Source organism: Narcine bancroftii, chromosome 14 (assembly GCF_036971445.1).
Source record: "Narcine bancroftii isolate sNarBan1 chromosome 14, sNarBan1.hap1, whole genome shotgun sequence".
Lineage (NCBI taxonomy): Eukaryota > Metazoa > Chordata > Chondrichthyes > Torpediniformes > Narcinidae > Narcine > Narcine bancroftii.
The window spans coordinates 46,139,744-46,164,184 of NC_091482.1; the positions used below are offsets into that span (position 1 = coordinate 46,139,744).

The 24,441-nt window shown below is 43.7% G+C and overlaps 1 protein-coding gene across 3 annotated transcripts in view; it reads left to right on the plus strand.

The window, feature by feature from the left end:
• aqp9b (aquaporin 9b) overlaps positions 1-21,997 on the plus strand; it is an 87,723-nt gene extending 65,726 nt beyond the window's left edge. For 2 of the 3 annotated variants that reach the window (XM_069910829.1, XM_069910830.1), the window contains 2 exons: positions 16,230-16,447; positions 21,617-21,997. In XM_069910829.1, coding sequence (XP_069766930.1) covers positions 16,230-16,447; positions 21,617-21,809 — 411 coding nt within the window. In that variant the 3' untranslated portion in view covers positions 21,810-21,997. The remainder of the gene's footprint in view (positions 1-16,229; positions 16,448-21,616) is intronic. The other variant, XM_069910828.1, reaches the window with a different exon arrangement.
• Positions 21,998-24,441: the final 2,444 nt, after the last annotated feature.

Sequence of the window (24,441 nt, forward strand, 5' to 3'; positions counted from 1 at the left end):
CAGTTGTCTTGTGAGAGCTAAGTGAATGCAAGTTCAAGTTCAAGCTTGTCACATGAACCAAAACAATGAGAAAGTTTGTTCTGTGAGCAATCAAGCTGGTTTATCCATACACAGGACAGTGGTAAAAGCATAGTGTGTTACAGAAAGACATCTGTTAGAGTGAGCAGAGACATTATTTTATTCATGTGAGGTTCATGCAGGAGTCTGATAACGGTGAGAAAGTAACTTTCCTTGAATCTGGTAATCTCTCACTCTCATGAATCATCTTCTTGGCGGTGGTGGGGGGGGTGCGGTGAAGAGAGTCGGGGATCGGTTGGCTGCTTTTCCAGAGCAGTGGAAAGTGAGTCACTGGAGGAGAGGGGGGTTTTCTATAATGGTCTGATCTTCACTCACGACCCTCCACATTTTCTTGTGGTCTTGGATGGGGCAGTTTGTGCCCCACACAGAAACACCCCAAAAGGATACAATGAGTGAAATGGAGCACCAGTAGAAGTTGTTTGGGGTCGAGGGTGACATGCTGAACTTTCTCAGGCTTCTGAGGGAGAGGAGGCGCAGGTGCCATTTCTTGGCCATCAGGCTGATGTGGGTGGGCCAAGACTGGTTGCTGGAGATGATTACTCCTAGTAACTTAAAGCTGTCTACTATCTACATTAATGATCTGGATGATAATGTGGTACATTGGATCAGGAAGTTTGCAGATGACACTAAGAATGGAAGTGTTGTGGACAGCAAAGAAGGTTTTCAAAGCTTGCAGAGGGATTTGGACCAGCTGGAAAAATGGGCTGAAAAATGGCAGATGGAATTTAATGCAGACAAGTGTGATGTGTTGCATTTTGGAAGGACAAACTAAGAAAGGACATACACAGTAAATGGTCAGGCACTGAGGAGTGCGGTAGAACAGAGGGATCTGGGAATACAGATACAAAATTCTCTGAAAGTTGCATCACAGGTGGATAGGGTTGTAAAGAGAGCTTTTGGCATATTGGCCTTCATAAATCAAAGTAATGAGTTTAGGAGTTGGGATGTTATGTTAAAGTTGTATAAGACATTTGTGAGACCAAATTTGGAGTATTGTGTGCAGGAAAGATATCAATAAGATTGAAAATGAGCAGAGAAGATTTACTAGGATGTTGCCTGGACTTCAGCAACTGAGTTATAGGGAAAGGATAAAGAGGTTAGGACTTTATTCCCTTGAGCATAAAAGAATAAGGGGAGATTTGATAGAGGTATTTAAAATTATGAGGGGGATAGACAGAGTAAATGGAGGTCGGCTTTTTTCCACTGAGAGTAAGTGAGATACAAACCAGGGGATATGGGTTAAGAGTGAAAGGGAAAAAGTTTAGGGGGAACATGAGGAGAAACTGGTGGGAGTGTGGAACAAGCTTCCAGCTGAAATGGTGAACGCGGACTCTATTTTAGCATTTAAGAGATATTTGGACAGGTACATTGATGGGAGGTGTATAGAGGGTTATGAACTGGGTAAAGATTAGTGGAACTAGGCAAAATAAAGGTTCAGCACAGACTAGAAGGGCCAAAGGGACCTGTTTCCGTGCTATAATGTTCTATAGTTCTATATCCCAATCCTCTTTCTTGATGTGGATCAGGGAGTGAGCTCCAGCCCTCTCTGGAAAGCTATAACCAGATCAGCTTGGATGACATTGAGGGAAGGGTTGTTGTCCTGGGACTCATCCCTTGAACATGGGTGTCATCTGCAAATGTACTGGTGGGAGTTCACAAGATCACAAGATAAAGGAACAGAAATAGGCCATTCTGCCAATCAAGTCTGCTCCACAACTCCAACCCTGAGCTAAAATGTTCTCACATCTAGTTCAAAATTCTGCCATTTTCCCCATATCCCTTGATACCTTGTCTAATTAGATGCCCATCAATCTCCCTCTTAAATTCCCCCAATGATCTGGCCTCCACAGCTGCATGTGGCAATGAACTCCACAAATCCACAGCCCTCTGGCTAAAGAAATTTCTCCTTATCTCTGTTTTAAATGGGTACCTTCTAATTCTAAGACTGTGCCCTCTTGTCCTGGATTCACCCTCCAAGGGAAACATCTTATTCACATCTAGTCTCTCCAATCCTTTTAGCCTTTGAAATGTTTCTATGAGATCCCCTCTCATACTCCAATGAATACAGTATAAGAGCCAATAAACGTTCCTCATATGTTAAGCCTTATCATCCTGGTAAATCTTCTCTGTATTCTCTCCAACATCATTACATCCTTTCTAAGATAAAAGGCCGAAAACTGTGCACAGTTCTCCAAATGAGGTCTCACCAGTGCCCCATAGAGCCTCACCAACACCTATACACTATTCCTCTTGAAATGAATGCAAACATAGCATTCGCTTTCTTTACCGCCAATCCAAGCTGCTGGTTAACCTTTAGGTTTTCCTGCATGAGGACCCCCAAGTCCTTTTGCACTTCCAAATTTTGAATTTTCTCCCCATCCAAATAATAATCTACCTGTTATTTCCTCTTCCACAATGTACATTGTACATTTATCTCATCTACCATTTCTTCACCCACTCTCCTGAACTGTCCAAGTTTCTCTGCAACCTTTTGGTTTCTTCAACACTTCCTACTCCACCACCTTCTTGGTGTCATCTGCAAACTTCGCCACAAAACCATTCAATCCATAATCTAAATCGTCAATATTCACTGTAAAAAGAAGTGGCCCCAACACCGATCCCTGCGGAACACCACTAGTAACTGGCAACCATCCAGAACAGGATCCCTTCATTCCCACCCTTTGCTTTCTGCCCATCAGTCAATGCTCCACCCAATCTAATATCTTTCCTGTAATTCCATGAGCTCTCATCTTATTAACCAGCCTCTTATACGGCACCTTATTGAAGGCCTTTTGAAAATCCAAATACACAACATCCACAGTCTCTCCCTTGTCAATCCTACTTGAGATTTCCTCAAAAAATTCCATAAGGTTGGTCAGGCAGGACCTTCCCTTCATGAAACCATGTTGGCTTGGACCTATCATGTCATGCACCTTGTGGTAGTTTATAACTTCATCCTTGAGGATCAACTCCAATAACTTTGCAAGTACTAAAGTCAGACTAACAGGCCTATAATTTCCTTGTTATGTCTCCCTCCTTTCTTAAACAGCAGAACTATATTTTCAACCTTCCAATCCTCCGGAACTATGCCAGAGTCTATTAATTTCTGGAAAACCATTTCCAATGCCTCCACAATTTCCAAAGCCACCTCCTTCAGAACCCGTGGGTGCACCTCATCCGGTCCAGGAGACTTACCTTTCCTTTGTCCATTTAGCTTACTAAGCACTCTCTCTCTAGTAATCCTGACTGTACCTAATTCTATTCCCTGAGATCTCTGGCCTTCAGTAATATTGCTATTGTCTTGCTCAGTGAACACAGATGCAAGATACTGATTTAGTTCTGCCATCTCTTTGTTACCCATTATAATTTCTCCATCATTCTCAAAAGGCCGTATATTTACCTGTGTCTCTTTTTTACTCTTCATATATTTTAAAAAAACTCAGTATCCTATTGTATGAGTTGGAGCGGTGCTTATCCACACACCCTTGGGTGGACGGGGAGTACAGTCAGGGACTGTGTACTAGCCTTTTGCCAAATCTGTATTCCATCGGCAAGTAGGTAAGGACCAGGCTTCACCACTGGGTGCCCTGGGCCCGCCGTGCAGGACCTCACAGGGACCACCATATCCAAACACCACGCAGTGTTGATGGGAGAGCAGGTACCTCTGCCACTTTGCCTTTCCTGAGAACACTATGCGGTCCATCCAGAGGATTGAGAAGCCCCCCCCCCACCCCCCCCCAAGTGGTTCTGCACAGGCAGGGGTGCAGGGAACAAGCCGTGCTTCTGAGAGGCATAGCCGCCCTCTGGCTCTCCGTCAAAGATAAACCTTGCCTCAAGTTCATTCAGCTGTCGTGTCCCGACACTGCAGTGACTCATTGCAAATGCAACTGATTGTGAAATACTTTCATGCATAAAGGAGTCATCGAAATGTCCGGTCAGGAATGAGACGCTGATATTTCTTCACTAGTGACATTGAAGTACAAAAGCTAACATTCCTGGCTGTCTGGGTACTGTTCTGGTACAAATAACAAAGGAGTAGCCCAAAGGCCTCAGCTGAATGGCTCAGTAATTCCACTGAGAAAACATTCACCTCTTATTTTAGGGAACACATACTTGAAAGACAACTAGCAAAAAGAAATGTTTAAATGATTTGAGTGTCATTTGGCATTGATACCACACAGTGATGTATTCATGAAGTTATACAACAAGGAAATGGTTAACTTAGTGGTTAGCACCAGTGATCAGGACAGAGTTTGAATCCCGTGCTGTCTGCAAGGAGTTTGTATGTTCTCCCTGTGTCTGCAAGGGTTTCCTCTGGGGGCTCTGGTTTCCTCCCACCTTTCAAAATGTATGGGGGCTATAGATCAATTGGGTGTAATTGAAGCAGCGCAGGCTAGTGGGCCGAAAGGGCCCGTTACCATGTTGTATGTCTACATTTAATTTAGAAACAGGATCTTCAGCCAAATGTGTCCATATCAACCAAGTCACCAACCTGAGCTCATCCCATTTGCCTGATTCGACCAAAGTCCCTTCAGATCTTTTCCGTGTCTAACACATGGAAGTCTGCAGGTGCCGTGATTGTAGTAAAAATATACAGTAAATGCTGGAGGAACTCAACTAATCTCGCAGCATCCATCGGAGGTAAATATATGCAGTACTACAGACATTTCGGCCCTGAGCCTGCAGATGTTTGCAAAGGTTTTCAATGTCATACCAAACCTCCGCCAACTCCTGAGGAAGTACAGGGGTTGACGTGGTTTCTTCACGATATTAGTGTGCTGGATCCAGGAAAGGTCCTCCAAAATAGTTAATCCCAGGAATTTAAATTTGCTCACCTCCTCCACCTCTGATCCCCCAATGATCACTGGATCATACACCCCTGGTTTTCCCCTCCTAAAGTTCACAATCAAAGTTCACCTTGGTTTTGGTGACATTGAGTGTGAGGTTGTTGTAAGTATCCGATTCAGCTAGGATGTCTCCTGTGTGCTGATTCATCACCCCACTTTTGCCATGGCATCAGCATATTTTTAGATGGTGTTGCTGTTGTGCCAGGCCACATCATTATTGGTGTAAAGTAATTTAGAGCAGGGGGCTAAAAACGTAGCCCTGTGGTGCTCCAATACTGATGAAGATTGCAGAGGAGATGTTCTTACCAATCTTCACTGATTGTGGTCTAGGTGGGGTGGGGGGGGGGGGGGGGGGGTGGCGGTGAGGATATCCAGGATCCATTTGCATGGTGGTCTATTGAGTCCCAGATCTTGGAGTTTGCTGATCAGTTTTGACGGGATGATGGCATTGAATGCCGAGCTGTAGTCGATAAACAGCATCTGACGAATGCATCTTTGCTGTCCAGGTATTCTAGGGCCTTGTGTAGAGCCAAATGCCACACCTCGTACTTGCCCATGTTAAACCTGCCATGCTTTGGCCCACATTCCTAGATCATCTCAATCCTATTGTAATCACAGATGGTGTTTGTCACTGACCACTTACCACCAATTTTGTTACCATCCATGACTCTTAACAACCATGCCAACTGCATTGTCACCCAGTCCTTAATAAATGCAATAAACCACAGTGCGTCCAGCTCCTTTCCCCAGGACACATCACTGATTAGAGACCTCCAATCTGAATAATCATCCTCCACTGACTCCTCTATCTCCTACCACCAATGTGTATCCAACCAATGTATCAAACCTTCATAAAGACCATACAGACAATGTCTACCACTCTGCCCCCATCAATCCTCTCAGTCTACTCTTCAAAAAACATAATTTCCCACACACTAAGTGATGTTAACTATTCACTTTTCCTGTCCTGAGCATTGGCCCTTCCATACCAGACAGTGAAGCAACCAGTCAGAATCCTTTCCATGGTACAACTGGAGAAATGTTCAAGACTTTGGTGACATACCAGATCTCTTCAAACTCCTAATGAAGTATAGCCACTGGCAAGCCTTGACATGGCAGTCCCAGGATAGGTCTTCAGAGATGTTGACACCCAAGATTCTGATGTTTCTTACCCTCTCTACTGCTGACTCCTCAATGACAACTGGTTTGTGTTCTCCTGGCTTCCCCTTCCTGAAGTCCACAATCAATTCCTGATGTTGAGTGCAAGATTGTTGTCGTGACACCACTCAACTAGTTGATCTATCTCACTTCTATACTCATTACCGCCTATGATTCTGCTGACAACCATGATGCCGTCAGTCAATTTGTAGATTTGAATTTGAATTCTGCAAAGCCACACAGTCATGGGTGTAGAAAGAGAAGAACAGTGGGCTAAGCACCCATCCTTGAGATGCATCTGTGGTTGATCATCAGCTCTGGATGGACCTCCCACTGGTAAAATAATGTTGTCCTTTGCTCTGTTCGAGTCATCTCTCCCTGCAACTCTGCACTCTGTCCATTATCTTCACTGTTGTACTATGTATGGGTTAGCCAGCTGGATTGCATGCAAAACAAACTTTCTCTCTGTACCTCAGTACACACGACAATAAACTTAAATGAACATAAATAGGAGTAGGGACCAGATATATGTGGGATCTAAGAGACTTTGGAATGTCCCTATTGTACCAGCCCTTGGCAATCCATTCCAGAACCCCACCACTCTCTGTATAAAAATCTTACCACTGACATCTCCCCTAAACTTTCCTCCACTCACCTGATACAGTCGTCCTCTGGTATTTGCTATTGTCACCTGAGGAAAAAGATACTTGTCTAGGCCCTTCATAATTCTATCTCCCCTCATCCTTTGTGGCTTCAGAGAAAAGCCCTCCCTCTGTCAACCAGAAACAAATGCTTAACTGTATTATTTCTTTATCAAGTGCCATATTAATTAAAGTGTATTCATTCACAATCCATAATTGTTTTGGGTGAGAGTAATTGCATTATTTTGGAAGCAACTGCCTCATATGTTCTTAGTCAAAGTCCTGCTTTCACTTAGTAATATGATATGTGGTTTGGATTGCATCATTTCACAAATACTCCTGTGCCACATCTACAAATGTTTGCTCCAGATTTCAATGATGCTTGTCCCTCATTTCCCGCATATGGTCTCTTGGGTTGATTTTCTTCTTCGGAGCTTGTTTGCAAGAGATCATTGGGAGGAAAACCTTGAACACAAAATTAGACACAGGCTGCTTCCAATTTGAAAGGGTGGGACATTTGGCCAATGGTCCACCGAAGATTCCATCCTGTGAAGCCTAGAGATGGGTTTACATAGTTCATCGCAGATCAAATTGTGGACCTTCCCCCAATCTGTTTGGCTCAGAGTCACATCTGGAGATGCGTTTCACCAACTGCATTTCCCGGCTGAGGGGTATGGGAGGGGGACCTATCTGTCTGTTACTTGTGCTGATGTTACAGCAAGAAATAAAAAGACTTGTCATCCAGTAGTCTGCATGGGGCAGCTTTCTGAATTAAGTCACCACAGATCTGTAAATACTGTGTTTAATTAATTGGTTGCAGTACATGGAAACCAGAGTGTGGCTTTTAAAACCACAGCTCATTGCATAAGACATCTAGCAAGCTTTGGAACCTCCCTGTATCCCCCGACTATAATGTCACCAACATTATTGCAGCGCCAGCATCCGGAGTTCAAATCTGGCGCTGTCTGTAAGGAGTTTGGACGTTCTCCCCATGTCTGCGTGGGTTTCCTCCGGGCGCTTTGGTTTCCTCTTAACCTTCAAAACGTACAGGGATTGTAATTGGGTGGCACGGGCTCATGGGCCAGAAGGGCCTGTTACCGTGCTGTATGTCTAAAAAAAATGGACCAAAGGTCTGCCTGTACCACTGATAGTCCACGTTTTTGCCAATGCGACCAGCCAACTGTGAATATTAATTATTCATCATTTGTTTTATTTTCTCTTCCTTCTGTGTTGTCTTTTCTTATCATCTGAATAATACTTTGCTGGTGTTGGTGTGTTTTGTGTAATTGGGAAGCTGCAACAAGTAAGAGGTGCATTGCTTCTGTATATTGTGCTGATGTATTTAACAAGGAACTCTCATTTATTAATTCATCATCCGTGCTGCACTCTGGCTGGGAACCTCCTGGTGAACAAGGAGAAGAGAGCGCGGCTTCCCTAACGCTCAGAACTGCTGCATCTTACATCCATCTAGTCCTCGTGTTTCCACCAGAGAGAACAGCAGGCCGACTGCACCAGCTGAGATTTCTCTCAGCCTCCATCGAAGAAAAGGAGACTGAGAAGACAGCCATCTGGGTGTGCACGGCAGGAAGCCAGCTGGGGACTTCATTCATCTCTCCTCAAGACAGGCTGTGGGTTTCCCAAGTCCAAGTTCAGGTTTATTATCATCCGACTGCACAAGTACAACCCCATGACATAGTGTTCTCCGATCCTCGGTGCAAAACAGGTAGACACACAACCAGACATAACACACACACAAAGCAGTGTTGGTGCCAGAACGAATGTTAGTGGGGGGCATTAGCGTGTTGGGGGGGGGGGCACGGTGCAAGGTTCATAAACTCACTCAGTGGGGGGAGGGAGGGGTGTAGTTAACATCATCTGACCCTCCGATGTAGAAGCGTCGATCTCTAGATGCTTCTGATGTTTGACGCACGATAATGACGCTGCCTGGGGCGGGTGGAGAGTCACTAGCATGCGTCAAGCTAGATGCTGGTGATCCTTGATACATGCTATTAATGCCGGTGGGGGGGGGGTGTGGTGAGGGTGGATCTGATGATGAGTGGTGGCTACAGGGGGCACAGCACCTTGCTTGGGGGGAAATGCCCACAGATGCCTCCCCCAGCGCCAACCCTGCACACAAATAAACAATATAGACAAATAAATAAATAGATAGATAGACATTGTTTCATGACTATGTGAGTCTCGGATGGTCAGTGCTCAGATGCTCAGGTGGTCGATCAGAAGTCCTACTGCCTGTGGGAAGAAGCTGATCCTCAGCCTGGTGGTGCTGGCTCTGATCCTCCTGTATCTCTTCCCCGATGAGAGCAGCTGAAAGATGCTCTGTGCGAGGTCCTCCGTGATTTTGCACGTCCTCTTCAGACAACAATCCTGGTAGAACACGTCGATGAGGGGAGAAGGGGCTAAAGAGGGGGACTTATATTGCTGTGGATTGACCTGCGATCCATTTCTCTGTACCAGCTGTACCACACTGTGATGCAACCAGCCAGGACGCTCTCGATAGTGCTCCTGTAGAAGGTTGACATTCCGACTACAGGAAAAAGGTCTTGACCATTGACCCTACCGATACCTCTCATAAATTTATGTAGTTTTGTGAGATCAACCTTCGGCCTCCCTTTGCACCAAGCAAAACAAGTCTAGCTAACCCAATGTCTCTCCATAACTCAAGTTCTCGAATCCAGGCAACCTTCTGGTCCATCTCCTCTGCACACTTTCCCACCCTATTACCTCCATCTGAGAGTGCATCAACCAGAGCCATACACAATTCTCCAAGTGCAGCCTAGCCTGCAGAGTTGCCAGATAAGATCCCAACATTTCTATTCCATGCACACCGAGCATGCCATGCACTTTCTTCACCTCCTTATCTTTTAAATGTTAAATTTGGACATACAGCATGGTAACAGGCCCTTCCGGTCTATGAGCCTGTGATGCCCAATTACACCCAATTGACCTTCAACCCCCATATATTTTGAATGGTGGGACGAAACCAAAGCTTCTGGAGGAAACCCACAGATACAAGGGGAAAACGTACAAACTCCTTACAGACAGTGCCAGATTCGAACACGGATCACTGGCGCAGTGACCACATTGTACTAATGGCATGAGGCTGAAAAGCAGCCACAATTTGAGGAGCAGGCCCATTCAGGTAGGCAAAGATGGGCTGCAACCTAACACACTCTACGAACACATGGTACTCCGTCTCCTACCGGCTACAGAAATGACAGGCAACCAGCATATTTATCATATCATCTCCATTCACATTCAAATCATTAATGTAAACATCACAATGTTCTCCAACCTACTCCTCAAATTCCCATTCACCGAGCTGTGATACCCCACTTCCCTTCCTTCACGCATCTCATTGGCCCTCTGTAACACCACGGTACTGAAATGCTTGAGAGAGGGGCAGTCTCAGTTCCTGTCACCACCCCCTAACCAAGAGAGAAACAGAGCTCATGGGGAGGGTCTCTGTGCATGTTGTCAGAAACAGCAAGTCTGTTGCTCTGCTCCTGTACTAATTTTACTTGCACCCTGCCTTCCTGTCCAGCCCTTACTCTGCAAACCCCTTGCAGCATGGTCGACACAACGCTGTCACAGCGCCAAAGACTTGGGTTCAAATCCAGCACTGTCTGTAAGAAGTTTGTACATTCTCCCCATGTATCTGTGGGTTTCCTCCTGGTGGTCCAGTTTCCTTCCACCCTTTAAAACATACGGGGATTGCAGGTTAATTGCGGTATTGGCAGCACGGGCTCATGGTTCGGGCAGGCCTGTTACAGCGCTGCATGTCTCAAAATGCTCCGCCAGGTCTGAACGTGAGTTGCCCTTCTAATGCAGTATTATGTGACAATAATGGAACCTTTACCTTTTACCATCACAGAATGCAAAGCCTCTTCCCCTGATCTCAGGAGGCACAAATACCTTTCCAATCAATGGTAACCCCTCAGAGCACTGATGATGGAGAATTTAGCCATTGGAGTAGTAGAATCGTAAGCGAGGCACTGCCTCAAGAAGGCAATCAACATTAAAAAGGGCCCTCATCACCCTGGTCATAATCTCTTCCCACTGCGCCCTTCAGCTACTGAGGCCTGAAAACCAGCACTTCCAGATTCAAGAACAGTTTCCTTCCAACAGCTATCAGGCTCTTGAACCTCCCCTCCCTTACCCAAGTCATAAACTACTCTGGAACTATTGATCTGGCTGCATGATTGAAACATCACATTTTTTTAATTCTTGAGTTAACTGCAAGTATGAATATTTAGATTTATAATCTCTTTTTCCGATTTGGCCTATTGTGGTCATTTTTTATACTATCGCGGCCGGCATATCCTGTACCCGGGTGGCTGCAGCATGCAAGAAATCTGGTGCATCTGTGCTGCAGATGACATTAAACTCTCATGCTCGGAGCTGAGATGTCCGTTCACTGGAACCTGTGTGGCAAGATTGTCACTGACCATCTCTCAGCTGCAGACTGAATCTTTTCCATTGTGGTTCTTTATCTAAGGAGATAGGAGTGGGATTGAATATGCTGTAACTGTTATCTCTTACACCAGAGGTAAAGTCATTGTTAAAAGTTCTCAGGATTCCTTCATCCTTCTTAATTCTGACTTCCCTGAAATTTTCAAGGTTCCTTTCATTGTCATGTAATAATACAAAAAATGTAATATACATGATATTCTTCAACATTTGCCTGACGTAAAGGCAAACAAAGAGTTACCACGAGCATTGCCCATCATCCCCAATAATATAAGCAAAAGAAGGCAGATTCAGAGACACTGAGTGTCCATGGATTCGCTTCAAGCCCTCCCGCAGCCTCTGCAGTCGCACACACTCTTGTTCGATCCATCGGCCGCCCGAGCTCCAGATCCAAACTCTCGGCATGATCAGGAAGCCTTCAGAGCCCAGGGCCCTTCGTGAGCCCTTCTTTCCCTCAGAACCTTCTCGAATTCCAGTTCAGATACCTGGTCACCACAAGCCCAACTCCAGCAGCCTACAGCCTTGTGGGAGTCCTGTGTCTGCAAGTTGACAGCCGCCCACAGCCTGTTGCAGCAGTAGGTGGCTTCTGGCTCGTTGGGCATTGGACCCTGTCCTAAGGAATTCATACAACGAGATAGTTGACCTGTAAGAACCTCAACCTTCTACCTTAGAACATAGAACATTCCATCAAAGTTCATCCCACGATGTTGTGCTGACCTATATAAATCTGCACAACACTCTAATCCTTCCCTACCTTACATCAATGTGCCTATCTGATTTTTACACACACTTTGTGGGATTTTACCATTATGAAGAGTCTCCAAATCCCGGCATTGGTCATTCACACAGGAACGACCAAAACGGCAAATCCCCGTTTCCGTCCGCGATTTTAGACAAGCATACATGCATTGCGATACGTAAAGAGGCAGGACATGCAACGCCACTGCGTCGACATTGACTGGTCACCTTCATCAACATTGTATTCATTAGCTGGTTGATCCCGGAATGTTTGTAGTGCAGTTTACACAGCATGCATTCCCAGGAAATGGGAATAATTTCCTGGAACTCAGCGGCTGTGAAAAAGATCATACAAGTCCTTTGAATGTTCCTGTTGAATCAGCCACCACCTTAGTGTATAATTTTACCTAATGAAGACATTTCCTTATGATTCATTTGACTTCAATTTTACTGAATGTCCATCATTTGAGTACTTCCGTGATATAATTTGAAGACACAGCGCGGTTACAGACCTTTCCGGCCCACGAGCCCGCAATGCCAAAATACACCCATGTGACCAATTAACCCACTAATCCTGGATATTTTTGGAATGTGGGAGGAAACCGGAACACCCAGCGGAAACCCTGGCAGAGGGGCCTTGAGATGATGCTAGAGTATAGGACAGAAGGGTTGAGAGGTGTAAAGGCAGGTAGAGAGAGATGCCATGAGGAAGGTGATGGGAGAGAGGAAAAATGAAGTCTAGAAGTAGTTAAGGAAGAGATGGAAATTAGATGGGGGTAGGGGGTTACCCAAAATTAGAGAAGTCATTGTTCATGCAGTGAGTTTAAAGATGCCCAGGAAGTTTATGTTGAGCCAAGAACAGACATGTCTCAGTAGAAATTGCTGGGGGAGTTGAAACTGTTGACTGCAGGAAGCTCCAGTTTAGATCCTCACACAGAGAGTAGACGTTCGGCAAAGGTGTCACCCGATCTGCATTTGGTATCACTGATGTTGTGGTGACACAACCACTGCACTTGGCCTCACTCCTTCCAGCCTATTGCAGGGGGCAACCACTGTACCTGCAACCTGGGAGGTTGGCCCCTCCTGCCTGCTGTCAATCATCGGCCCGTATAAAGACTCGAGCTGACCCCTTTGGGGCAGTCAGACACATGGAGCCAGGAGTGTATTGAGACCTGGTGTGTACAAGTTTAATTAAACCCAGAATTATTCATGCAAATGTGGAGGAGGCCACTTCAGGTGCATTGAACACAGTAGATCAGGTGAATGAGGCACAGGTAAACCTCTGTCTCACCTGGAATGCCTGTCTGTCTGTCTGTGCCCCTGGTTGGTGGTGATGTAGAGTCTAGGTTTGAACTTTCTGCGGATACAGCGGGAACTACCTAAAGCTCTCTCCACCCAAACCAACTCAGATAGGTTTCCATACTGGCCCTTTTCCAATTTCCTGCCCTTTAAACTTTTAAAAAATTTTCAGTTGACAATGCAATCCAGAACCAAGAACTTACTTAAGTATAAATTAAGATTTAATTCTATTTTGAGTGAAACATGAAAGTCTGCAGACGGTGTGATTGTTGTTAAAAACAACAGAGGTGCTGAAGGAACTCAACAGGTCTTGTGGTGTTCATCAGAGGTAAAGATATATTACCGATATTTCTGACCTGAGCCCTTCTTTAAGGAATGAGCAAAACCAGTTATGTGTCTGAATTAAAGACAGGGGAGAGAATAATTCTATTTCACAAGTAAAATACAGAAATCTGCAGACACCGCGATTGAAGTAAAAACACAATACTGGAGAAACTCAGCAGGGTCAAGCAGTGTCCTTTATGTAGTAAATATAAAAATACATAATCAATGTTTTGGGCTTGAGCCCTTCATCAAGGTGTGGAAAATATTGGCATGTGTCCGAATAAAAAGGTAAGAGTGGAGGGATGGTCGCAAAAGACAGGAGGAAGTAGGTGGAGAAGGGAGGGAGGGCACAGCAGCAAACAGGAGGGAGGGGGAATGGCTCATGAATGGAGGGGGAAGGGGGTGGAGAGCTGAGGGAAAGAAGGGAAGGGGGAAGAGGAGAGCAGGTTAGCAGATATCTGAAAAGTCGATGTTAATGACATCTGGCTGGAGAGGACCCAGACGGGAAATTGGGTGTTGTGTGGTCTTGGTGGGATAGTACATGAGGCCATGGACTGACATGTGAGAATGGGAGTGGGATGCAGAACTGAAATGGTTGGCCACTGGGAGATCCCTGTCACTAGAGCGAACAGAGCAAAAGTGCTCACCTACCACCCCACCAGCCTCTGCATCCAACACATTATTTTCCAGAATCTCTGGCACTTGCAGCAGGATCCCACTACCAGATACATATCTCCTTCTCCTTCCTTCTCAGGCTTCTGTAGGGACCGCTCCCTCTGTGACTCCCTCATGCACTCATCCCTCCCCACTAATACTTCCCCCCTCCCCCCCAGCACCTTCCCCTGTGGCTGCATGAGGTGCCACTCTTGCACCCACACCTCCTCCCTCTTCACAGACTGGGCCCCTAATAAAGCAACACTTCATTGGTACATCCACAGGACTGATATTCTGCACCCGTTGCTCCCTTTTTGGCCTTCTCTACATCGGAGAGACTGGGTGCAGACTGGGAAATCACTTCACTGAGCACCTTTGCTAATGTATATAAAGGACACTGTGACCTCTGAGTTTGCTCAGCATGGTGTTTCTAATTGTATTTTACTCATACATTATAAATATGAATTCAATGGAATTTCAAAATAATTTAGATAAAGAAACAATTACAAGATCGGCAAGAAGTGAATCTTCATTGTGACCTATAATTGCCAATTAATTTACTTCTCATCACAATAAGGAACTAAAAATTCCTACATTTTTTATATCATGTGGACACAGATAAGAATTAGAAAAGTCAATCGGTAGGATTGCTACATACTAAAAGAGCAGCAATGGTGATGACCAAGACAATGTTTTATTCAAAACAAATAATTTTTATTGTTAATAACACAACACTTCTTATTTAACTCGAAATTTACTCCAATATGCACAAATTTGTGTGTGTGTGTGTGTGTGTGTGTGTGTGTGTGTGTGTGCGCGTGCGTGCGTGTGTGCATGCGTGCGTGCGTGCGTGTGTGTGTGTGTGTGTGTGTGTGTGTGTGTGTGTGTGTGTGTGTGTGTGTGTGTGTGTGTGTGTTTTAAAACCCAAACCATTACAGTTTAATCTTGATTCTGAAGAGATGATTTTAAAGTTCAGTCTCAGAAAGCTTTTGAGTTGAAACTCAGTCTTTACTGCTGTTCAAAAGCAATTATGGAGTAAGTATGAGGCATCAAATTTCTTTAAATTATTGTTCAAAAGAATTTTGAAACCAAGTCATCAAAACCTCTTTAAAACACAAATTTCTTTTGTAGAGTTGTGTTCAGATCAATGTTTCTTCATATGAACTATTTTCTCTCTCTTGCATGAAGATTTTGGAATCTGTGTTCAACACAATGAATCTGTCCTCTTTTCCAAAGAGACAGTGAAGTGGCTATTTACAAACAGACAGTGAAGTGGCTATTTTCTTCCACGATGATTTCACTAACCCAGTCAAGGGTTAAACGAAGTGCCCAACTAGAAAAGGACATGGTTGAACTCCCCTCTTTATCTTAAAGAGATGGTCAGAAATGATCTTCCTCCTTCAAAAGCCACTTATTCTGTGTTCTCCTTTGACCAGGAATTACATGTATGGCTACTGTATTACAATCTTCTGTTATTCACAGGATGGCCAGGGATCTTCTGGTTTCAAAATGTCCCTATTTTCAATAATTATGTTTCTCTGAAATGTCTCATCACATCATGGCACATGATATAATTTCTGTCTTCATCAAAAGTTTGAATCATGAGCCAATGGACTCTGGCCTGTCTGTGAGGAAAACCAGCAAAACGGCCATGTGTGTACACAGCTGCTGCTGAACAAACACCTATTGTTTTTAGTTCTCAATGGAGAACAGTCATAAACCTTTTATGACTGTTTGCAGGTTTGAATTAGCAGTCTTTTTAAGCAAACAGGCTTCCAGCATCATAATGGCTCAATAAACATGTGGGCTTTCAAAATGGTTTCTGTGCGTCCCTGTGTCCAAATCCACAAAAACTAACTTTACTAAGAAATATATATTTTATAACTAAAGATTTTAACTTTAATATTAGCCCAGATCCGTCACAAGTCTTCCCCCCTTGCTTCCCCAAAAACTGATGATGGAAAATGCGAATGTCATTGATGACACCTTGTGTTTTTAATAGATCATGGGCACTGCTGCACTGCTTCTCTCTGTCTTGGCCATTTTGGACACCAAGAACAACTGTGTCCCCAAAGGACTTGAGCCAGTTGTGATTGGTCTGGTCATCATGGTCATCGGTCTTTCAATGAACTTCAACTGCGGTGGCACCATAAACCCAGCTCGTGACCTGGGACCACGACTCTTCACTGCTGTGGCCGGCTGGGGAATTGAGGTCTTCAGGTACGTGACCACAAACAATTTCAGAGCAACAGCAGCTCCAATGTCTAAAGTAACAAACTTAATTTGAATAGCTTCCTCAAACATCATTGACTAGGGAGAAATGCACCAAAAAAAAATCTGGTTCTCATTATAATTGCTAGCTGGGTTACTTCGAGCATAGTGATGTATTTTAATCACAAATAACCTGTTGGGAGAAGCCCAGGTTATCAGAAGGAGAGCATGCAAACTCCACACAGAAAGTGGCTGAGGACAGGATTGAACCTTGGGTCTCCGGTGCTGTGAAACAGTTACTCCTGATATGTAAACTGCAGAGGCAAACTTTGGCACGTGCTGGCACTAAATCACCCACTTCTATCAAAGGTGAGCTCCGGTTTGTAAGTTTGTAAGACAGATAAAGTCCCAACTTGTCAGTGTGCTCAGGGTAGAGGGGTGAGACAAATCCATTCATTGTACATTTAGTAGAGATTTTAATCACATATAGCCTATTTAAAGGGTTCATCGAAGTGAATGGTATACAAAGTATTGTGTTTATCTCAGAATTATCTTTATAATATTTCCATATAGAACAGCGCAGTCAGTCAAAACTTTTGGCGTCCATTGATTTAATGTGACGTTGTGGTCAAGTTTGTGTATAGAGAGAGTTTCCAACTAACATTCCAGTGTTACTAAAGTGGACAAAAGGCAAAGGAGGAAAAACCCAACACCCAACCCCAACCAACCAATTTTCCCCTGCAACCGCTGCAACCGTGTCTGCCTGTCCCGCATTGGACTTGTCAGCCACCAACGAGCCTGCAGCTGACGTGGACATTTTACCCCCTCCATAAATCTTCGTCTGCGAAGCCAAGCCAAAAATATTGCCAGGGTGCGTGATACAACATTCTCCCTAAATCCATCAGCATCTAAGTGGATAATTCCCCCGACAAAAGCCTGCCTTCTGCCCTGTATCAACCCCATGGATGACAATGTTTTTCATTTCCAAGCAAATTTAATTTGAATGCTGGCAGATGATTAAGGCTTTCTGTGATTGCCCAGCCTATAGTCTAGGGAGCTTCTCGCATGGATTCCCTCTGCATGGTTATTGGGAGGACAGACCAGATCTGATAAGCCATTAGCACACATTGTGCTCTGACTCAGAAGACTTTAGCCGAATTGTCCATCCACCCTGAGAATTCCAGTGTCCTGGCTCAGTATATTCCCCATATAATGTATTGCCTATTGTTTTTCACGTTAATAAAGCTGTAGGAACTCTGGCTTTAACTTTGGCACGTGCTGGCACAAAGGTGAGCTCTGGTTTGTAAATTTGTAAGACAGATAAAGACCCATCTTGTCAGTGCGCTGAGGGTAGAGGGGTGAGACATATTCGTTCATTGTACATTTAGTAGGGCATGTGACTGACAAAATAGAACAAAAACATCCCCCGATGTTCCCAGGAGACAGGAAGTAACAACCCAGACACAATTTCAGGTCTGAAGGGTGTTCACTTTGAACAGAAACACCGAGGAATTTCTTTAGCCAAGGGGTGGTAATTTCTTACCACTGGCTGTTGTGGAGGTTGGGTCATTGGGTGTATTTAAGGCAGATTATTGACTAGCCAGGGCATCAAAGGTTATGGGGGGAAGGGTGGGCAGTGGGGCAGAGTGGGAAAATAGATCAGCTCAGGATTAAATGACGGGGCAGGCTCGATGGGCTGAATGGCCTATTTCTGCTCCTATGTTTCATGGTGAGAGCAGTTCATTAATTATTCATTTAGTACAGAGCTGATTAAAGGATACCAGATGGTGCCATCTGATTATATTGGCAGCAAGCTGGATAAAGATAGCGTGTTTATGCCAGCTCGCACTAAGAGCCTGACAGAGTGATGCAGTATATGTGCAGAGAGTGGCTTTCTGACATTCAGGTGAAGTCAGGGCACTCACTTGTTCCCAGACCCATGTAGTCTGGCACTGCAAATGAAAACGGGTTAGCAAGGCAGTTAGCCCAATGCTATTACAGCACGAACGGCCTGGGTTCGAATCCGGCCCTATCTTTAAGGAGTTTGTCTGTTTTCTGCATGGGTCTCCCCCTGGTGCTCTGCTTCCTCTCATGTTCCAAAAACACACGGGGCTGGCTGGTTAAGTGGTGTAATTGGGCAATGCGGGTTTCATGGGCTGGAGGGGCCTTCTACCATGCTGTCGATTTTTGTTTTCAAAAGCACTCTTCAATGCATCTCAGGTCAATGCGATAAAAATATTTGAATCGATTTGAAAACTTGGTGTTGGCACCAATACAAATGTGTATGTTTCCTGGAAAATATTGTCCTTAAAGAAATCCTTTTATTGACTGATATTACTGTTGAACGAAAGACTAATACACGTTAGTGCTGCGTTCTGCACACCCAGAGGTCCCATTCTTTGAATTAGATGATGAGCAAAGATTCCCTCTGTGCACTCTGTCCTTTCAGATAGATATATAAGTGACATGATAAAAGAGCACACCTCATTTATTTGGCAATAAAAGCAACTGCTGCATTAAAGTGTTGTGCCCTTACTTGCAAGAAAACTGGAACGCTCTGAAAGGACTAAGGAATTTGGACATCTGCGCAGAGTTTATGATAGTCAAGGGTCCTCCTGCAAAGGTTATTGAGAGATACACTTGAGTAATAAAGTTACCGATACATTGGGTTATCTTGCTACCTGCTTATGCCATATTTCCAGCCAGCTGTGTCTGCTACTTTAATGTTGAGGAGGCTCTTTCCATTGCAGTGCGCAGAAATGCAGAAGCAACTCAGCAGGTCATTCAATGTCAAGGAAAGCAATAGACTGTCAACGTTTTGGGACCTGAGCCCGTCAGCAGGGCTCAGGCCTGAAATATCAACAGCCAATTGCATTTCGCGGATGATGCGTGACCTGCTGAATTCTTCCAGCCCTGTTGTGTGCTGCACAAGGCCCCAGCATCTGCAGATTTCTTGTTCACCTTCGAAGTGCTTCTGATATCAAACGGACAGCATTATATAAATATGTAGAATCTAATGTTGGAGACATTCAAGATTCTCCCCTGAAAAATGTGTAATGATAATGAGTTTATTGCTATACACATTGTACAATGTACATATGCTGCAGCCAAACAGGTACTTTGTAAAAACAACTATAAAACAACTACAATAATATATTTAACTGAATTAAAAAGACAATAAAGGGATAATAAATATTTACACCTGTCCTTATACAAAAATATTACTCAGCAGCAGTGCAGATGGTCTTTTTGTGGTGTCAGAGCAGCTCCTGATTAATGTAACAGGGGGAGGTTCAAGAGCCTGATGGGTGTTGGAGAGAAACTGTTCTTGAACTAGAGATGGCGGGTTTCTGTTGAAATTGTTGATCTTACGTTCTTACTAAATGACCAAAGTGAGGAAATTGCAGCGTGCAAAGGTAAAAGTTTGGAAACGAGTTTGAAAAGCCCCAGCAGGCCAGAGGGAAGATTGATCTGGATCAGGGCGATTAGTGAAGCACAAATGCTTCAGCCACTGCAACCCTGAGCAAAGAATTGCTGGATATATAAAGGGAAAAGAAACTGAGGGAGGGGCCCAGAGGTGATAAAGAATAGGACAGAAGGTGTGAGAGGTGGAGAGGCCAGCAGAAGGAGAACCCATAGGGAGGGCTTCGCCAAACATCTGTGCTCTGTTTGTGAGCTGAAACTTGGGCTTCCTGTCACCAACTATTTGAACTCCCCCATCCAATCCCACAGTGACATGGCTGCCCTTGACTCACCCATTTGTCAGGGTGAGGCCAAAGGTAGACTTAAAGATCAACACACCTTAGGGTGGCCATTCCAAAGGAGGATATGGTCATAGGTGACTGTATTTATTTATATATATATAGTGTGTTTCAAAATAATATATTTTTAATCAGGTAAACGGTATTGCAAAACCCACAAATGCAAACACACTGTGTGTGTGTGTATATTTATATGGTGAACTATGACCATGTCCTCCTTTTGGAATATTTTTCATTAACCCCTACCCCGTCTGATCGCACTGTTTCTATCTCTTCTTTATTCAGCTCCGCTACTTAATTTCCCCCCTCCTTTCTAATGGTCTCTCTCTGCCTGTCACTGCCCCTTATGTCCCGTACCTTATGCACTGTGGGTCCCGACTCCTGCTTCTTCCCCCACCCCTTTATACAGTATATAGCCCCATCCCTCTAGTCTTGATGAAGGGTCCTGACCTGAAACACCCGTGGATATCTGGTGTTTTTTGGATGAGTCAAGCCTTAGTGTATGGGATTTTTATATGATGCAAATATGGATTTCTCTGGGTTGGAAAAAAAAAGACTCAGGAGAGCAGAAATCCTGTAATATCTTTTGGATATAAATTGAACACCACTTGTATCTGGTGGTCTTGGAACCCAAACAAAGGTTAGGTACTTTTGACAAATTCGAGGGTTTAATAAGTGCATTTATGAGCTATTTTTTTAAAAGACCATGGACAAGAGTTCAAGTGTTCTTGTTGTTACAGCAGAACAAAGGTTCTTCAAAGTGCATTTGCATTCAAAACAGATCCATAGATCATGTAGAGTAAATTATCCTAATGTTGGGAGTTTGCATAATATTTACATAGAATATTCTTCTGAAATAAAAAATAGGGCAGCACGGCAGTTAGCACAGCGATGTTACAGCACCATTGATCGGGACCGGGGTTCAAATCCCACGCTGTCTGTAAGGAGTTTGTACGTTCTCCCCGTGTCGGTGTGGGTTTCCTCCAGGGGCTCTGGTTTCCTCCCACCCTTCAAAACCTACCAGGGATTGTAGGTCAATTGGGTCCAATTGGGCAGCATGGGCTTGTGGGGTGAAATAGCCTGTTAAGGTGCTCTATCTCTAAATATATAAATGGACTCCCAGGAGTGAACTCGAACTTATGTGATTTTCGTAGGTAACAATCCTGATCCAAATATGCACTGAAGTAAGGAAGGAATAGATGTTTTCAATTCTAACGAGATGCTATTGAATAGCATTGGGTTATTGGGTTGGTATTGGGATGCCACAGGCTCTTACTGGGATGGCATTGGGCTGCATTGGGGATGACACTAGACTGTTGTTGGGATAGCATTGGACTAAGACTGGGATGACACTGGGCTGCTGTTCTTTTAGCATTGAGTGAGTCACCCTTTAACTCTCACCTTTGCCTTTTCCCAGAGCCGGAGGTGGATGGTGGTGGGTTCCAGTCGTCGCCCCCATTATCGGTGGTCTTCTGGGCACTTGCTTATATGCTCTTTTCATTGAACTCCACCACAAAGAGGACATTTTGGAGGAGGTCTGCTGTACCAAAGACGAGCAGGTGGAGGGGAAGGCGAAATATGAAATGATCTCCATCCAGTGTAACAAATAATGCAAACTGCTCTGGGAGAACCAGAGTTGAATCTGGACCCATGAAGATAATGTACAGTTCCCTCCATAATGTTTGGGACAAAGACACTTTTTTCATTTATTTACCACTGTGCTCCACAATTTTAAATTTATAATCAAACAATTCTCATATGATTAAAGAGCACATTCCATATTTTTTTCAAGATTATTTATCTACATTTTGGTTTGACCACGTAGAAATTACAGCACTTTTTATACATAGTCCCCTCATTTCAGGGCACCATAATGTTTGGGAACATTTGGCTTCACAAATGTTTGTGATTATTCGGGTATGTTTAATTGTTTCATTGGTGCAGGTATAAAAGAGCTGGGCTTGTTTCGAAGCCTTTGATCACCTTTGGGGTCTGCAGTTGCCATTTTTCAACACAAGGACCAGCATTGTGCCAGTGAAATAAGCCATTATGAAGCTAAAAAACAAGAATAAATCAGGAAGAGACATTGCCCAAACCTTAAGATAACCAAAATCAACAGTTTGGAACATCATTAAAAAGAAAGAGTGTACTGGTGAGCTCAGTAATTGAAAAGGGACTGGTATTCCCAGGAAGTCATCCACTGCTGATGGCAGAAGAATTCTCATCATAATGAAGAAAAATCCCCAAACCTATGTCTGACAGATCAGAAACACTCTTCAGGATGTGTCAATGACCACTGTCCACAGGAGAATTAATGAATAGAAATACAGAGGTTTTATTGCAATATGTAAACCATGGCAAAGGTGGTATGCTTTTGATCTTGGGCAGTTCCTTTACGCCTCCACACTTTGCTCTTCCATCACTCTGATATATGTTAATCTTGGTCTCATCTGTCCACAAGACCTTTTTCCAGAATTCTGTGGGCTCTTTTAAATACATCTTGGAAACTGTAATCTGGCCATCCTTTCCGTGGCCAACTAATGATTTGCATATTGCAGTGTAGGCTCTGTTTTTCCGTTCATGAAGTCTTCTGCAGACAGTGGTCATTGACACATCCTCAACTGCCTCCTGCAGAGTGTTTCTGATCTGCCAGATAGGCATTTGGGGATTTTTCTTCATTATAATGAGAATTCTTCTGTCATCAACAGTGGAGGTTTTCCTTGAAATACCAGTCCCTTTGTGATTACTGACCTCACCAGCACACTCTTTCTTTTTAATGATGTTCCAAACTGTTGATTTTGGTCATCCTAAGGTTTGGGCGATGTCTCTTCCTGTTTTACTCTTGTTTTTCAGCCCCCTAATGGCTTCTTTGACTTTCACTGGCACAACTCTGGTCCTTGTGTTGAAAAATGGCAACTACAGACCCCAAAGGTGATCAAAGGCTAAGAAGCAAGCCCAGCACCAATAAAGCAATTAAAAATACCCAAGTAATCACAAACACCTGTGAAGCCAAATGTTCCCAAACACGATGGTGCCCTGAAATGAGGGGACGATGTATAAAAAGTGCTGTAATTTCTACATGGTCAAACCAAAATGTAGACAAATAATCCTGAATAAAATCTGGAATGTGCATTTTAATCTCATGTGAATTGTTTGATTTGTTTGATTACAAATTTAAAACTGTGGAGCACAAGGGAAAATAAAGGATAAAAGTGCCTTTGGCCCAAACATTATGGAGGGTACTGTAAATTAATTTCTTTTTATTATTCTCCTGTAAATAAGAAATGGAATGATGGTTGTAATTTTATTGATAATGAATTGTTTACAATTACACAACCTATATGCAGTTGAGAAGCCGTTTAATATCAATATGGAAATTTGAGATTAGTGCAATATTCATTTCTTTTACAAATGAGTAACTTAAGAACAACAAAGCTTGGAGCACACTTGTGAAAGGTCGATATAATGCGTTGGCTTCATCGATCGCATCCAGCTTAATCAACCATTTGCAAGTTGATACTGTTCATTATATAACATTGACCTGTGGACATTGAACACTACACACAGTAGTGGGGAGGGAGTGAGAGCCCTCAATGTTGTGCTAACCCATATATGCCTTAATAAATATTAACCCCTCCCTACTCCGTAACCCTCTATTTTTCTTCCTTCCCCTTTATGCAGGTATTTATGTATTTCAGTATACATCAAGCACTCAGTCTGATATCACAGCAACGATTAATATTATTCTGGAGTCACACCACAACCCACAATTGTGACATGCCAATTACATTATCGATGAGTGTCATTCAAAGAACTGAAGCATGTGCCATGTTTTAGAAAGATGAATCAACAGTTACATGATATATTAATGTGGTCTATTTAACGGATTTTGCAAATTTCATTTAACTGCATACATTTGATATTTTTATCTCTGCAAGCTGATGCCAAATTGTTTCTCCAGGTCTCCTTTCCAAGAACTGCTGGAACATGCATTTGAATAAATTTTATATCAAAGGATAAATGAAATTATTGGAGCTTTCCTCACACATGCACCGCCTTTTGCTGCATTAACTGATCGAAATTTGCTAATGCCTGATGGGTATAAGTTGTTGAACTTGGGAAATCGTAAATGAATCACAGGCCAGCTTTGGCGCATTGGGCGCAGTTTTGGTTAAAGATTATCAATGAGTTTGAAAGAGTGCAGAGAAGATTTACAAGAATGTTGCTGGGAGTGGAGGAAAA